The 17,842-nt window shown below is 40.8% G+C and overlaps 3 protein-coding genes across 4 annotated transcripts in view; 1 reads left to right on the forward strand and 2 right to left on the reverse strand.

Annotated features, from left to right (window-relative positions):
* YL-1 (Vacuolar protein sorting-associated protein YL-1) overlaps positions 1 to 13,492 on the reverse strand; it is a 71,087-nt gene extending 57,595 nt beyond the window's left edge. The window contains exon 1 of one of the 2 annotated variants that reach the window (XM_068347972.1): positions 13,352 to 13,492. The gene's annotated coding sequence lies outside the window, so the exon portion shown is untranslated. Of the gene's footprint in view, positions 1 to 6,531; positions 6,870 to 13,351 lie in introns of those variants that run through there. The other variant, XM_068347973.1, reaches the window with a different exon arrangement.
* LOC137618044 (uncharacterized) lies at positions 7,064 to 13,332 on the reverse strand. Its single transcript, XM_068347971.1, has one exon. It carries the CDS (start codon positions 13,018 to 13,020, stop codon positions 7,318 to 7,320), a length of 5,703 nt encoding a protein of 1,900 aa, XP_068204072.1. The 5' UTR covers positions 13,021 to 13,332; the 3' UTR covers positions 7,064 to 7,317.
* A 3,849-nt stretch (positions 13,493 to 17,341) lies between the features above and the next one.
* The window catches only part of LOC137618046 (uro-adherence factor A-like), a 28,230-nt gene continuing 27,729 nt past the window's right edge, over positions 17,342 to 17,842 (forward strand). The window contains exon 1 of the mRNA XM_068347974.1: positions 17,342 to 17,471. The gene's annotated coding sequence lies outside the window, so the exon portion shown is untranslated. The remainder of the gene's footprint in view (positions 17,472 to 17,842) is intronic.

Genomic DNA, 17,842 nt, shown 5'->3' on the forward strand with positions numbered 1-17,842 from the left:
GTATATAGGGCTGCAACCCCTACTAAAGGACCTCTACACAACCTCTAACCCGGGCGCTTCTCAAGAATGAATTGACCACCCGCCAAATCAAAAGGATGCGGAAGGCTTCTTAGCCTACCGTAACAACCATAAAAACAACAATAAAAGCATTCAAGAGAAAGGTTAAAAAAGGTTATGGGATTAAGGGAATGTAGTGGCTGAGCCCTCACCTACTACTGCACTCGCTGCTACGAATGGTCCCAGGGTGTAGCAGTTCTCGTAAAGAGACTGGACATCTTTAAGATAAAATGATGCAAACACTGACTTGCTCCTCCAATAAGTTGCATCCATTATGCTCTGCAGAGAACGGTTCTTATTAAAGGCCATCGAAGTGGCTACGGCTCTCACTTCGTGGGTCCTTACCTTCAGCAAAGCAAGGTCTTCGTCCTTCATATGAGAATGGGCTTCTCTAATCAGAAGCCTTATATAATACGAAAGTCCGTTTTTGGACATGGGCATCGAAGGTTTCTTGATTGCACACCATAAGGCTTCTGACTGTCCTCGTATAGGTTTTGACCTATTAAGATAATATTTTAGAGCTCTGACAGGGCAAAGAACTCTTTCTAGCTCGTTACCTACCATGTTGGAAAGGCTAGGAATTTCAAACGATCTAGGCCAAGGACGTGAAGGAAGTTCATTCTTAGCTAAAAAACCGAGCTGTAAAGAACATGTTGCAGATTCGGATGTGAACCCAATGTTCTTGCTGAAGGCATGAACCTCACTGACTCTTTTAGCTGTTGCAAGGCAGACGAGGAAAAGAGTCTTGAGGGTAAGGTCCTTGAAGGAAGCTGACTGGAGAGGTTCGAACCTAGGCGACATAAGGAACCTTAAGACTACGTCTAGATTCCAGCCTGGAGTGGGTAAACGACGTTCTTTAGTAGTCTCAAAAGACTTAAGGATGTCTTGAAGGTCCTTGTTGGAAGAAAGGTCCAAACCTCTGTGGCGGAGAACTGAAGCCAACATACTCTTGTACCCTTTAATCGTAGGAGCCGAAAGGGATCTCTCATTCCTTAGATGTAATAGGAAGTCAGCTATTTGGGTTACAGAGGTATTGGTGGATGAAACTGCATTGGCTCTACACCAGCTCCGGAAGACTTCCCACTTGGATTGGTAGACTCTACGAGTGGATACCCTCCTTGCTCTGGCAATCGCACTGGCTGCCTCTTTCGAAAAGCCTCTAGCTCTAGCGAATCTTTCGACAGTCTGAAGGCAGTCAGCCGAAGAGCGTGGAGGTTTGGGTGCAACTTGTCTACGTGAGGTTGACGTAGAAGGTCCACTCTTAGAGGAAGAGTCCTGGGGATGTCGACCAGCCATTGTAGTACCTCTGTGAACCATTCTCTTGCAGGCCAAAGGGGAGCAACCAGCGTCAGCCGTGTCCCTTCGTGCGAGATGAACTTTTGAATGACTCTGTTGATGATCTTGAACGGTGGGAATGCGTAAAGGTCGAGATGGGACCAATTCAGCAGAAAAGCATCCACATGAACTGCTGCTGGGTCTGGAACTGGGGAACAGTACAAAGGAAGTCTCTTGGTCATGGAGGTGGCAAACAGATCTATTGTAGGCTGACCCCACAAGGTCCAAATTCTGTTGCACACGCTCTTGTGAAGGGTCCATTCCGTGGGGATGACCTGATCTTTTCTGCTTAGGCGATCTGCTGAGACGTTCATGTTGCCCTGAATGAACCTCGTTAGTAGGGTGAGGTTTAGACTTCTTGACCAAATGAGGAGGTCCCTTGCGATCTCGTACAGGTTCCTCGAATGGGTCCCTCCCTGCTTGGAGATGTAAGCTAAGGCTGTGGTGTTGTCGGAGTTCACCTCCACCACCTTGCCTAGCAGGAGGGACTTGAAGTTCAATAGGGCCAAATGAACTGCCAGGAGCTCCTTGCAGTTGATGTGGAGCGTTACCTGTTCCTTGTTCCACGTTCCCGAGCATTCCTGTCCGTTCAAGGTCGCGCCCCAGCCCGAGTCTGATGCATCCGAGAAGAGATGAAGATTGGGGGTCTGAATCGCTAACGATAGGCCCTCTTTGAGAAGGAGGTTGGTCTTCCACCACAAGAGAGTGGTCTTCATCTCTTTGGTGACCGGGATAGAGACTGCTTCGAGCGTCAAATCCTTGTCCCAATGAGCTGCTAGATGGAATTGAAGAGGGCGGAGGTGGAGTCTCCCTAACTCGACGAACAGTGCTAACGATGACAGGGTCCCTGTGAGACTCATCCACTGTCTCACCGAGCAACTGCTCCTCTTCAGCATGCTCAGGATGCAATCTAGGGCTTGGCTTATCCTTGGGGCCGATGGAAAAGCCCGAAAATCCTGACTCCGAATCTCCATTCCCAGGTAAACAATGGATTGGGAGGGAATGAGCTGGGACTTTTCGAAGTTGACTAACAGACCCAGTTCCTTGATCAAGTCCAAAGTCCAGTTGAGACTCTCCAGACAGCGACGACTCGTGGAGGCTCTCAACAGCCAGTCGTCTAAGTAAAGGGAGGCTCTGATGTCGGATAAGTGGAGGAATTTTGCAATATTCCTCATCAGAAGCGTAAACACCATAGGAGCTGTGCTTAGGCCAAAACACAGGGCTTGGAATTGGTACACAACCTTTCCAAAAACGAATCTCAGGAAAGGTTGGGAGTCTGGATGAATAGGAACGTGAAAGTATGCGTCTTTCAGATCCAACGAGACCATCCAGTCCTCCTGCCTGACCGCTGCTAGGACCGACTTCGTCGTCTCCATAGTGAACGTCTGCTTGGTGACATAAGCATTGAGCGCGCTGACGTCCAGCACCGGTCTCCAACCTCCTGTCTTCTTGGCCACCAGAAAGAGACGGTTGTAGAAGCCCGGGGATTGATGGTCCCGGACTATAACCACTGCCTTCTTCTGTAACAGGAGCGACACCTCCTGGTGCAACGCTAGCCTCTTGTCCTTTTCCTTGTAGTTGGGAGAGAGGTTGATGGGAGAAGTGGTCAGAGGGGGTTTGCGGCAGAATGGTATCCTGTAACCCTCCCTCAGCCACCTGACAGACTGGGCGTCTGCACCTCTCTTTTCCCAAGCTTGCCAGAAGATCTTGAGTCTGGCTCCTACTGCTGTCTGGAGAGGAGGAGAGTCAGTGTTTGCCTTGAGAAGTCTTGGAACCTTTCCTAGACTTGCTCCTGGAAGAGTCTGGACGGGAGCTTCCTCGGCTGGGGGCTCTACCACGAAAGGGCGGAATAAACCTCGTAGCAGGCGTATCAGCAACTGGGGTGCGGTAAGTCCTGGGGACTGAGGGAGCAACCTTAGTCTTACGAGCTGAAGAGGCCACAAGATCATGAGTGTCTTTCTGAATCATTGCCGCAGACAAGTCCTTGATAAGTTCTTCGGGAAACAAGAACTTAGAAAGCGGAGCGAAAAGGAGTTGAGACCTTTGACAAGGTGTGATGCTGGAAGAAAGGAAGGTACAAAGTTGCTCCCTTTTCTTAAGAACTCCTGACACAAAAATTGAAGCAAGCTCGCCAGATCCATCCCTAATAGCTTTATCCATGCAGGACATTAAAAGCATGGCCGAGTCTTTGTCCGCAGGGGAGGTCTTCTTGCTAAGGGCCCCCAGGCACCAGTCTAGAAAATTGAACATCTCAAAGGCCCGAAATACACCCTTTAGTAAGTGGTCTAGATCGGAGAAGGTCCAGCAAACCTTAGAGCGCCTCATTGCTGTTCTACGAGGAGAGTCGACCAAACTCGAGAAGTCAGCCTGGGCAGAGGCAGGTACTCCCAAGCCTGGTTCCTCTCCTGTGGCATACCATACGCCCGCTTTAGAAGTGAGCTTAGTCGGTGGGAACATAAAGGAAGTCTTTCCTAGTTGTTGCTTAGACTGCAACCACTCCCCTAAAATTCTTAGAGCTCTCTTAGAGGACCTTGCAAAGACGAGCTTAGTATAAGTTGACTTGGCTGGCTGCATGCCCAGCGAAAACTTAGATGGCGGAGAGCGGGGGGTAGCAGAGACAAAATGGTCTGGGTATACCTCTCTGAAAAGAGCCAGGACCTTACGAAAGTCTATCGGAGGAGGAGAAGACTTGGATTCTTCCACGTCTGATGAGGGATCCAGGTGTGCAGCCTCATCATCAGAAACCTCATCACCAGAGTGTAGCGAAGTGAGAGGTAAGGTATGCTGAACAGCAGAATCTGCACGAGCGGGAGCAAAAACGCTTGTGGTTTCATCCTCAAGTCTCTGTTGCTGAGGCAAAACCTGAGGTTCAGGCTGCAAAGGCTGGTCAAAAGGAGTAGCAGAAGGTAGGCGCATGGGTTGAGGAGGCTGACTCCTGGCATGAGTGTCTTGACTCAAGAGTTGCGCTTGCTGTAAGGTTAGCGGATGCGCAGTAGCAGGTTCCTGAGGAACGAGTTGAGGTTCCTGAGGTGTGAGCTGCGAGAGTTGAGGATGTGGCTGTGCAGAACGCAGTTCTTGTCTCGCGAGTAGAGGTTCCTGAGGCGCAAGGCTAAGGTGTTGAGGCTCTCGCCTTGAGGAGGGTTGTCATGGATGGGAGAGGTTGTTGTACCTCAAGAGAGTGTTGCCTCACTGGTGGAACCGCAAGTGGAAGCGGAGGAAGTAAGGTATAAGCTTCCTGTTCCCATTGCTGAGGTTGCCTTAAGGAAGGCGGAGGTAGCTGCACACCGCTGGAAACTGGCAACTCAGTACGTGGTAAGGTATCCTGAGGAGCCTCAACATCGTACGCCTGGCAGACAGGACTGCGGTTAGGCGGAGCGATCGCAGGAGGAGGTGTAACCTTCTCAGCCTGACACTCACGCATCAAGACCGCAAGTTGTGACTGCATGGACTGCAGTAGAGTCAACTTGGGGTCGGCAGACGCTAAGGTCTGCTGAGGCAAAGCCTTAACAGAAGAGATCTGTTGCGGGAGCACCTTACTCCTCTTAGGAGGAGTGCATTCAACTGATGACTGCGGCGAGTCAGAGCTGATCCAATGACTGCAGCCAGGTTGTAGAGCTCTTGAGGTCTGGACTCTGCGTTTAAGAGGTCTTGAGACCTGAGTCCAACGTTTTCTCCCTGCTAATTCTTCAGCAGACGAGTAAAAGACGGGCTCAATCGTCTGCGGGTGGGAGTGACGGTCTTTGTAAGACACGCCCGCAACCACCGAGGATACTTCTGTGCGCCGATCAAGGCCTGCCGAACCCTTTTGCCCTTCGACATTGCTTCTCCCCTGGGCTTGGGAGTTTGCAAGAGGTCCCGGACTGGGAGGACGACTGGCACGCACAGAAGTACCCTCACGCACCACACTGACACTGACACTAGCACTTGGCACTGCACTGACACTCGTGGCACTATTACCTCCCACTGCACTTTTGACCTTAAGTTCCTTGACTTCGGCCATAAGAGACTTATGATCACTAACCACCGATTCCACTTTGTCACCTAAAGCCTGAATGGCACGCAAAACAACAGACATATCAGGTTGAGGGCAAATAGTAGGTTCGGGGGTAGCCACTACAGGGGGAGGAAAAGGTAGGGGATCATGAGGTGAGGAAAAAAGTGAAGAGCGAGAAGAACTCCTCCTAACTCTCTCTCTCTCTAACTTGGTTGAATATTTAAGAAATCGGACAAAATCAAGTTCCGAAAGTCCGGCGCATTCCTCACATCGATCTTCCAACTGACAGGGTCTTTCCCTACAGTCAGAACAAGCGGTGTGAGGATCTACCGAGGCCTTCGGAATACGCCTATTACAAGACCTACATCGTCTATGGGGTGGGGCTTGTGAAATGTCAGACATCTTGAATCAAAGAGTTAGCCAAGTGGGGATTCCAAATCAAGCAAAAAGATCGTTAACCATTAATCAGAACTAAATAATAGCTATCTAAGCTAATATAGAAGTTTTCCAGTAAAGCGACAGCCGAAATCTGAGAGAAATACTTCACCAAAAGCCGTGAAAATACTCCAAGATCATAAGCGTATCCCATGAATGTCTTGCCGGAAGCACGACAGAGGAAAAAGTGAGGTGGTGTCAACAAGAAGTACTGCAGTACCTGGCCACAGGTGGCGCTGGTGAGTACACCCCCTTCTAGTATAGTGATAGCTGGCGTATCCCTCCCGTAGAATTCTGTCGGGCAACGGAGTTGACAGCTACATGATTATCGGGTAAGTTTAATATTGAAAAACTAAATATATTCCCAGGCACATATAGCATCTCTCTACTAATTCATATCTGTTAACATTAACAATTTCATGAGGAGATTTAAATCATCTAAATTGAGTTTGCTCATGGTACGATGCAATTATGGAATGAAGATACATTATTTTCACCATACTGTACGGAAATACAATTGAGGGTGCAGCACAAAATTACAGTACTGTAGGTTATTTTAGCCAGATACAAAGTACGGAAAAAAAGTTTTGTACCGCACCAGACTTCTTTATTAGTCAAATTTCTTCCTCATTTAAAATACAGCACAGGCATTTTGGGTAGATTCATTAAAATAACTCATCACTCAATAAAAATACATAACTGATACTCACCAGAATGGGGTCGAGTCCATCTTGACACCTAAACATGTTTCGGAGTCCTTGAGAGCAAGCACAGCAGAGTAGACTTGTTTGTTATCTCACCCAACCAGCCAAAGAAGCAGCGAACCACAGAACGATCAAAGAAATTCCTACATTGCATTACCAACCACCCCACATATCCTACACATGATGCTCTCACCAAATCAGGTGGCCCAAGGTCTCGTAAACTATCTAAATATGCTGTACAGTAATTCTTAGAACAACAAATTTACAAAATAAATATCTAAGGCTTCTAAAAATGAGATTTAATCCAACTAAAATCTAAAAACTTTCCTTGGTACAAAAATACAACTGTTTAAATCAAATAAATCAGTACTATTGCACATGATGGTGCAGTTATAGAGTTAGGCGCAACGCTAGAATACTGTAAAGAGTGAATCATTATCATAATTTGTACAATCCTTTGCATACATAACTTCAGTGAAATATATTACGTCTGTATACCTACAAAAGCTACATAGACAACACAAGGTGCTAACGGGAAGATTAAAAGAAGAAAAAAGGAGAATAATATTACAAATATGACCATCAAGTGAAAACACAGCCCATGATCTCCATGTGAAGACAATCCAATACGATTGTAACATGCTCTGTTCCAAACTTGCACATATCAAATTCAAACAAAATGGACAAAATTCTTTGACTAAAAGTTCCTAATGTATCATTATACAATACTTGGGAACGTGTACTCCCCAATGTTGAGCAATAAAATTTGCGATAGCAGAATTGAAACAATTTCTATTTATCACCGATTGTTTTCACATCAACTGAAAATTTACCAATGACTTGTAAGATGGAATTCATCACAGACTCTAGATTTTTTTCAGGTACTCCACAATTGCGTATATCTTGGCAGGCCTTTTTGTACTTTTCAGGGTTTTCTGAATTAAATTCTTTGGCTAAGTGACCATCCTCTTCCTCATCGAGTCTGCTAATTTTCTTACTCAACTTATTAATTTCTTGATGAAGAGCTCCTCTCAACAATTCGGATTTGCCTTGAGCTCTATCTAACGATCTTTCCAACCTTTCCACTTCATCTTCAATCAGACGAACTCTTGTTTGATTTCCCGATCTTTTCCCTCTCACTTCTCTAAATTGAGCCTTCAGTTTCGAGATACTAGCTGACAAAGGTGCAATTTTAGTCGATCCACAATTGTTCAGATTATTTTGTTCCTGGTTTGATCTACTGGATTCTAAAGCAGGCAAACAATCTCTATCAAGAAATTCCTTCAGAGCATCTTCAGTATTCAGCATTTTGCAAATAAGACTTAAAGTGAAGCATGCCTGCAGCAGATAGTCAGAGTAATCTGTTTTAATGCCATACTCTTCCATGGCTTTCTGAACTTTATAAGTTAAAGTCATAATATCAACTGAATTCTTATCGGAGATTTTCATGTTCCCCCGTCTCCAACCATCATAAATATGTAACAACTCGCCATTGGTCATGTACCCCTTGTCAGTGTCATATTCATTATTACATACATTATGAGGTGAATTTTCCTTATCATTTGCTTCATCGTGAAATGAATTACCTGCTTGTGGAACAAAAGCCTCATTTGCAATTCTAAAATTCCCAGTTGCATCCATAGTTTGTTGACGTGTTGGTGGTTGCCAAATTAGCTTATCCGAGGGTTTAATAGAGAGATTACTTCCCATCAAAGAACCCTGCAAGTTTTTAGGGCCATACAACTGATTTTCACTGACCCAGGTATCTTGCTGAGGTTCACACCCCTTCCAGCGTACAAGGTATAAAACGTGTCTCTTTGAGTTTTCATCCAAAGTGCACTTGTAATCAATAATTTCCTCAACTTCACAACTCTTTGACAAGTTACTACTTTTATTTTGAAGTTCTGAACTAGACGTAATAGCGGTATCCTCATTACACTGTAAATATTTCTCTTTTGGTTTACTTTTGTAACTAGGCATTTTTATTGAAGGTACATTTTTATCTTTCTGTTTCTGTTCAATCTTTATCTTTAATTTACCCTCTTTCTTCAAGTCCCCAAGACCTTCATCAGATGAAAAGTAAGACTCATCAATCTTTAAACTTTTTTCACTTGAAGAATCTGAAAATTCTCTTACGTCATCTTCAAATGACCTAGGTGCAGCAAGTCTATTGTCATTAGTAAAATTTCCACCTCCCTCACTCATTTCCATTGTATTTCTTCGAGAAGTTTGAGTGATAGAGACAAGATACTGTATATCTTCCAGCCAATCATCCTCCAAGTACATCATAGCGTCAGCTTTGTTTGTGATCCACATTTGCCTATATTCTTCATATAGCTTGACAGACGAAGACATCAAAGTACCGGCTGGAATACGTATTGTCTGCACTTTCCTTTCTTCCATTAGTTTCATAACATCTTGCAAAAGATCTGTGACAAATACATTATTCCCAGTTTTATGTTTATTGTTTAACCAATTTGCATATAATAAGACGATGTCTGCTCGCGTCACAGACCCTTCTTTGCCCCTAGCTTTTTCTACCTCTTTATCTACAAAAACCTGACTATGTACTTTACTGACATCCAATTCAGACTCTTTATTTTTCTTCTTCTTCTTCTTCTTCTTTTTGTCTGGTTTGATAAATACCTCACAGGTATAGGTGGGTTCGTTTCCTTTCTTATCCTTTTTCATTGAGTCATTCTTATTTTTTGTCTTAGGATTTTTTCTGTTTGGTGTTCTCTTTAGAATATTGTGTTGCCCAGGTGGAAAATTAAACTCCTGCCTCATTTTAGCAGCATTCCCCTCCTGCCTCATCAGAGGTTGAAACCTTGCAACCAGATTCAAAATACTATCGAGATAAACCTTTTTCAAACGCAGCAATCTATCTGCTAGTGAAGTCATAGTACAACCCATTAATTTATAAAATTTTACCAACTCCATTACTGCCCCTTTAGTAAGAAATAAATCTTTAGGCTCTTGGGTATTTAAATCATGAACAGTCAGACCAGCGGCTTCACAATATTTCCCCAAATAGTAACTTGTATCTTTGAAGTCTGGAGTAATGCGACCATCAATAATGCTAAAAGATACTCTAGGGTCTCTTCTTCCTATGAATTCTAAGGCCATACCATTTGTTACCCGTTTTCGGGACTTGCGAACAATACGACCAACCCGTGTCTTGTAATTTTCTTGTGATTCTTCAGAGTGTTCAATCATTTCTTCAGAAGGTTTAATCATTTTTAGCTTTTTAGGAAAAATAGAAGGAAAAGGTTCATCATAAAACTCAGAAACACTATGATATTCTTTTACCTTAACGCTTAAAGTTCGTTCTCTGTCACTTCTCCTAACTTCGCATGGTTTGTTTCCGAGATGTTTCAACTGTGTAGAATAATCCTTACTTGAAGAACTATTGCTCAGACCTAGCAACTGAAAATCACCGCTAATAAGATTCCTTTCAACAGTTGGTCCTTTATTGGTTTGGGCTGTATTTGAAGTATCTCTCACATTTTGCCCCCATTCAGGTCCACTGCTTGAACTGTTCTTAACAGCTTTGCACTCATTCACTCCAAAATCTGAGATATTTGCATCAATGTTTTCTTCAATATCCATATGACTACTGCCATCATTTTCACTATGACCACTACTAACAAGGCTCTGAGAATCATCATCCCAAAGTTGCTCTGGTTTTACAATACCAGTAATCACAAACTCCCTGACAGCCTCCTTGTTTTCCTCCCTCAAAGTTTCCATCTTGGTCTCAATAGCAATTCCATCCTGTTCTAAACTGAATTTTGGTTCTGCTTTAATTATTCTATCTTCTTTTTCAAAAGGAGTGTCTTCACAATTTCCAGTCACAGATTTAACTGAACTTTCAACGCTATTTTGTACACTAAGCACATCAAGTTGCTCAAGACTGCAATGCTTGACACTCTGGTTGGAAGAAATAGGCATGGCTGCTGATTTCTCATTTGGCAATTCATATTTTCCTGACTGACTTATACCCAATGAAGAAGTTTTGTCAGGCACAGGCTCTAATTCTCTATTACTTTCAAGCGTCTCTTTATCGATAATTGGGGAATTTTCTTGATTGCCACCCATTGGTATTTTGTTTCGTCTTAGTAATGGCTTTCCTGAGATGGGCTTCATTTTACCCAAGTCTGGGGAGTCCATTTTCCTGACATCTTCATCGTTCACAACTTCCCCTAAAACCTTTTTCTCATTATCGTTTACTGGTTGTGCTTCAACAACACCTTTGTCACAAATAATATTATCAACATTCTTGTCAATTATATTCTTTCTCAATAAAGATGAATTTCCTGCATCTTTGCTCTCATCAACTTTGGATGCAATCTTATCAACATCCGATTTCTTTGAAAAACTTTCATCCAAATTTTCCTTGCTTACTTTCTCTAAGCGGTCTTCACCAAGTAAACACTGTTGACTCCTCTGTTCTCCATGCGAATGATCTGGTAATCTTTCTTTGCCTTTTAACTCCAACGAAGAAATTTCAACCACTGATTTTGATGAATCGTCACTTTTAGGGCGAGGAAAGTGAAACTCTTCTTCCATGAAAGGACCAGTGCGTCTAGTCTTTTGAACCAATTTTGTGATTTTCACAACTAAACTAACAAGATTTAAAGAATTTGCATCTTTCAGTTGTAATAATCTGAGGGCCAAAGAGGTTACAGTACAACTCCGCTCACGATAAAAACGATAAAGTTCAGCAACTAGTCCATTTTTTATTAGTATGTCTTTCTTACCAGAAGAATTTAGGTCATCAATTGTTAATCCAGCTTCCCTACAATACTTTCCAAGGCATACATCTGTTTCCTTGAAATGAGGATATACATAACTTCCATGATAATGAAATGAAACCTTGCTATTATCTGCTCTTTTTGATTTTTTTATAGCATTAGAAAAATCCACAGTTTCTGTATCTAGATGACTACGTCTGCGTTCTGTCATTGGCTTTACTGGTGTTATAACAGATTTGTCTTGTGCTTCCATCATTGTCTTACTAACCTTGTCATGACAAGAGCTTGATACATCAACTGATCTACTCCTAGTCCTCTTGCTGGGCACTGAACAACCTTCGTCTTTATCGTCTTGATCCTTCCTTTTCTTAACATGACCAGATTTTACAACATTCTCCAAAGTATCATCAGCTTCATCTATTTCCTTTTTAATATATGAAGGAAGGGTAAATTCAGCAGCATTAAATTCTTCAAGTTTCTGTTGCCCCCTCTTGTTTCCTGCTAGAGTGACCATTAAAGCTTTGCGGCGCTTCAATACAGACCTTATCTTATTTACATCTACTTCTGTTGGCTCTACATCCAAGACACCAAGAAGGCGCAAAATCCATTTAACTACGTCAGACTGTTCCCAATTAATCCTCTTGGCAAACTCGGCTAGTTCGTACACCATGCCATTAACTACAGACACATTCTTAGTCTTCATACTTTCTAACCAACTTATTGTGCAACCTACAGAATTACAATAAGGTCCTATGAAATCTTCATTACTCTCATCAACTTCTTCCTTGATCTCAATCTCTTCTTTTATGTGTGCGTCAGGAGCGAGATATACACGTTGCGTTTTCTCTTTACCACTCTTGACCCTAAAGGAAACATCCTTCTCATTCAGAGGGTGGACGTCCTTTGACTTTAACTGAGGCGCTAAAACAAGACACTGTTGTTTCCCCTTCCTTTCGTAAACTACTCCACGTGGAGAAGTGGTCTTGGGACTGTCTTGGCCTAAATCAGGTTTACTACTTTTATAAACTGGTTTGGGCTTCTCTTGAGGTGTGACATTTCTGCGCCTTTTGGGACGTGATAGGCCTGTTTCTGTTAACTGACTATCATCATTACTGTGTTGAGGACTAAGGTCAGGCCTTCGCCTAGCGGTAGAAGTCTTCGAAGAGCCGGACCTACTCGTACCACTACGACCAAGATCGGGTAAACTGTCGGCAGAATCCTCAAGCCACAAATCTAAGTCATCATAACGCCGACTTGTTTTCTGCCAATTCCTGATATATTCGATCTTCTGTTTTCCCTCAACCGCTTCTGCACTCTCCTCCGAAAACCCGTCGAACTGAGAGTCATCACTATCACACGTATCGTCATCAGTAAACCCTTCAAACATATCGGGACCAAACCCTTCAAAGGTGCTATCGCTGTTATCGGAAAATCCTCCGAAACTAGAATCATCGTCGGAATCATGAGAACTTTGTTTACTGGCCGCCGCGCCCGCCGGAGGATCCGTGGGAAGCTGGCGCATGTAGACGGGCTTCCCATCTTCAGCCAAATAAAGAGGGACGTTCCCCACAACAACTGGAACATACTGGTGTTGCCCTACTCTCCCCTCTTCAAAATCACCCTCGTCCTCAGACAAAAGTAACACAACATTTGACCCGTCGCTTTTCCCTTCCAAACCTTCACCAAAATCCTCCTCGGAGCAGCTACTCGCATCGTCCTCGACACTGAACGAAGAATTCATTATGAAACCGGTCAAATCCTAGACAAACCTACAGCCGCTGGTGAAACCATTAGATAACTTCACATGTTAAACAACCTATGCAAAGGTGCCGACTGCTTATTCAGCACAAAACTTTACACAAAAACCTGACAACAACAGAGAAGCACTCGATTTCCAAATCAACACGTCCAGACGTAAACAAAGCGGATGATGAAACGCACGTCAGGACAAAACAGGAACAGCCCCGTCAACACACACTTCATTGTCGGGATTATGTCAATATATAATTGAAACTTTTCTTCTCTTTTCCCTTCAGTGATGTCTAGAGATATTCAGAGTAGTATCGACTTACCGGTAAGTGCCAAAAAGATACTAGGTCGTCTTAAATATTCCTCTAATTGTGGAAGATTACAACAATAACACAATCTAAACACTTTCATCGGTATGTGAAAAAATGAAGTCAAAACGTTTGGAAATATGTTTATTTCATAGTCAATACTTTATTAAGGTAATATTCTCAAAATTTATAGTTAATTTATTTATAAAGTTTATGAGCAGTATTGTACTAAAATCTAATGCTAATTTACTTAGTTGGGCTCAAGTTAAGGTTCAGGTTCGTGGAGTATCCTATGCAACGGCGCCTCTAGTGATCTTGCAATGTATTTTATAGTTTTGAGAAAGAAATTCTTTTATAATATATTTTTTCTCCACATATTGTATAAAATTCTTTTATTATTTATTATTTCTTTAAATGTCTTATTGAATAAATATAGTCCTATTTTCTTTAAGTAGCCTTCATGTGAGTATTGTACCTCAATTGGTTCATTCCTGCCTCCAATTCCTAGCAAAATAAATGTGTTGAATCTTTTACCATATTTTCAATTATCTCGTATTAATCTCTGTTCCTAATAGTTTATTATATTATAGAAGAGTATTATCATTTCAATATATTTTGCTAGACACTGGCCATATCCCTGTTCCTGCTAATATACCCCAATATGGAGTAATGGATGGCTGTTCATACATATTTCTTATAATTCTGTATTGAAGGTTTTCCAGATCTTTCATATCTTTATCTCTTATTTCCCTCTATATCTCTACATTAGCAAATATAGTTTGAACAACTACTGTTTCATATATTTTCTTTTTTATTTCTAATGCCATTTTTTTATACTTTTCTCGTGTCTCCATCTTTCTTGGGTCATGTATGCGAGCCTTTGGCCTTTTTCTTGATACTTATGTATCTTCTTTCTCTATATAATATTCTATGAGGTACTTTTATTCCTTACATATACTTACTGGTCCCTTCTTCATTTTTGTTTTAATCTCTCATTCTTTCTTATTCTTTCCTTTGTTGATTATTAATACACCAGTTGTTTTTTTTCGTTTTTTTTATGGGTGGGGGGGGGGGGGGTGTTGGTTTTGAACTATTTTAGGATCTCCAATCTATGACTGATACTTATAGTACATTCTATTCCTTATTTCCTTACCATGGGAAAAAGAAATCTTCTACAAATATCAGGAATTCAATTTCAATACTAATTCTAAATATTATTTTTTTTCTGTGAGGCTATTCACTTTGTCAGTAACTAGATTGCATAGCTTTTAAAGGCTTAAAGGCCACCCATGAATGGCAGAGGCAAAAGACAGTGACGTTTCCCTATCAAGCAGGACAATGCCCTAGAGACTGACCATATCGGACCAAGGAGGGCCAGGCAATGGCTGCTATTGATTCAGCAGATAGATCTATAAGCTCACCTAATACCCCGATCCTTAGCTCACAAGGATGGTGAGGTTGCAGTGACCAAAGGAACTAACGTGTTTGAGCTGGACTCGAACCCCAGTCTAACAATCTTGCTTTTCCAACTAGGGTTGTAGCTTACCTAGTCATAATAATAATAATAATGATAATAATAATATAGGCCTACATCAATTAGTGCATTAAGTTGGGTCTTCCTCTTACTACACTAGAGAAAGGAAAACTAAACTCAACTAATAGTTGACAACTCTGAAATTTACCATAAAAGACAGCTCTGTTTGAAAAAAAAAAAAAAAAAAGTCACATGGGAAATTGGCAAATGAAAATAAAACATCTTAAAGTTTTGATCTTAAATATCCGGGGCTCCCTCAACGTCAATGGCCAAAATAAAGTAATATAATACAGAGAAGTATGTTACAAAAATATATACAAAGTAGTAATGCATAAAGAAACTATTGAAAATAATAGCCTTTGGCTAGTATAGTGGTAACAGGTTTGCCTAGCACTCGTATGGCATTAGATCGATCCCACTCAGGGACCGGAGTTTAAGCTGTTTACTGGCGAGGCCGCTGCTGTGGTTGGGCACCACAGTCGGGTGTTGGGCTTGCCCGGCTGACGTTCTGGTGAGTATCTATTCTGATGAAACTAGAACTGAAAAGAAAACATCTATTCTTTACAAATTCTCCTTTGTTCTCATACACCTGACAACTCTGAGATTACCAAGATCAAACTGTTATTCTCTGGTCTTGGGTGGTGCCATAGCCTATGCACCATGGTCCTTCACTGTCTTTATTTTAATTGTTAATTACTTCTCCTGTAGTTTATTTATTTCCTTTCCTCACTGAGCTATTTTCCCTGTCGAAGCCCTTTGGCTTATAGCATCCTGCTTTTCCATCTAGGGTTATAGCTTAGCAAGTAATAATATTGATAATAATAATAATAATAATAAAATTAATAATAATAATAATTATTATGATAATAATAATAGTAATAATAATGATAATAATAATAATAATAATAATATGGAAACGACCAAAGCATGAGAACCAACTAGACCTGCAGTGGAGAAAGATATTTTGAAATACTGATACAGAATACAAATTATGTAAAGAGGAAGAAGACAACCGGGAGCATTTCTTATTAGACTGGAAAAGAGTAAATACCATAAGAAATAATTGTATTTTTCTAATGAAACCACACCCTGAAAAAGACACAATAAAAGCTTGCAAATGTAAGAAATAGAAAGTGAGGAAAATATATTTAAGTATAGAAATATTATATATTTACAGTTTTGAAGCGCCAGAACAGAAATATTCATTTCAATATTGTTAGAGTTCTTGCTTGAGGGTACACTCGGGCACACTATTCTATCTAATTTCTCTTCCTCTTGTTTTGTTAAATTATTTAAAGTTTATATATGAAATATTTATGTTAATGTTGTTACTGTTCTTAAAATATTTAATTTTTCCTTGTTTCCTTTCCTCACTGGGGTATTTTCCCTGTTGGGGCCCCTGGGCTTATAGCATCCTGCTTTTCCAACTAGGCTTGTAGCTTAATAATAATAATAATAATTATAATAATAATAATAATAATACTGTTAAAATATTTACAGTAATTTCATTCGTTCATTATTTCTCTTGTAGTTGATTTATTTCCTTTCCTTACTGGGCTATTATTCCCTGTTGGAGCCCTTGGACTTAAAGCATCCTGCTTGTGATAACTATAATAATAACTCTTAAAAGACATTGAAAAAAAAGTGAAAAATTAAACAAAAGAAAAATCACACAGGGCAAGGCTTTTCTACACCCGGATATGTGTTAGTAACTCCCACCTAGTTTTCTAGATTTAATTATGAAAAATAGCTTAAATTCTGTTTCTTTTAGAATGCATATGAATTATTATGAATTAAATTGAATACAATAAAAACAAATTTATAACAAGTTCCTTGTGGCCCATTGAAAATTGAATAGAGACTATAGAGTACAAAAAGGTAATGCTTTTCCAGAACATCAGATGCTAAACAACTAGTTAAGGAGGCAATGGAAGAGCAAATAGGAGAACCATATGGGGAATGTTGGGGGGGGGGGGAAAAGTATCATAGAAATATGCAATAAATATAATATTAAAATTTAAGAAGTAAGAAATTATAAAAAAATAAGAACTAAAAAAAGAAATAAAAACTAAAGTTGCAAATGAACGTAAAAGAAAAATAGAAGAAAAAAAATGCAGAAATGACCAAACTGAGATTTGTGAATAGAAATGGCAGAAGAGACTACATAGGAGAACTTAACAATAATGAGGCAGTAGCCTAATAGTTTAAAAAAAATTAAATATGCTAGAATTAACAGAAAAATACAGAAACAGAAATGATAATGATAGCCTTTGAGTGTTATGTAGGGAGGCATAGGATACTACTGAGCATATTTTTAACTGTAATGAATTAAGGAAATTAAAAAAATAATAACATAGAAATGGGGAATTTATAAACCCTACTAAAGAGGTTGCTCAGTATATTAGAAAGGTCCTAGAAGTTAGAAGTAAAAGTATGTAAGCTGTGCTGTCTGTGTAAGAGGTATTTCATGATAATGAATTTGCTTCATCTAGTAGTCTGCCCACAGTCACAGATTCACCGTGTTGTGGAGAGAGCAACGAGGAACCGGAAGGACCCTGGAAGTTCTGGAACAACAATAGCGTAACCAAAACTAATAACAAGGTAATTGGGGACTATTTTGATTACTATATTGGTTTATATTTGTAATCAAGAAGTATTTGCAGTGTATTTATAGGTTATTTTACTTTTATTATAGTCTATTACAATATTAGGACATTGAAGCATGCAAAATCGAACAGGTCTTGGAGCGTCGGAAGTCATAAGCCTCTTTATGGATATAACAGTCCTCCAAATTACCACTATTTAATAAATAATGCTCCGCCATGGCTTGCTTCAGCCGCAAGTTATCACTATTTCAAAGCTCCTCTGTTTTGGGAAATGCCGAATGGCGCCTTAGTATATTAGCGGCCAGTTCCTCCCGCCGCCCATAAAAAATGGAGACCAACTCACGTAAACTCCCTCCCCCTAACCTA

Source organism: Palaemon carinicauda, chromosome 24 (assembly GCF_036898095.1).
Source record: "Palaemon carinicauda isolate YSFRI2023 chromosome 24, ASM3689809v2, whole genome shotgun sequence".
NCBI lineage: Eukaryota > Metazoa > Arthropoda > Malacostraca > Decapoda > Palaemonidae > Palaemon > Palaemon carinicauda.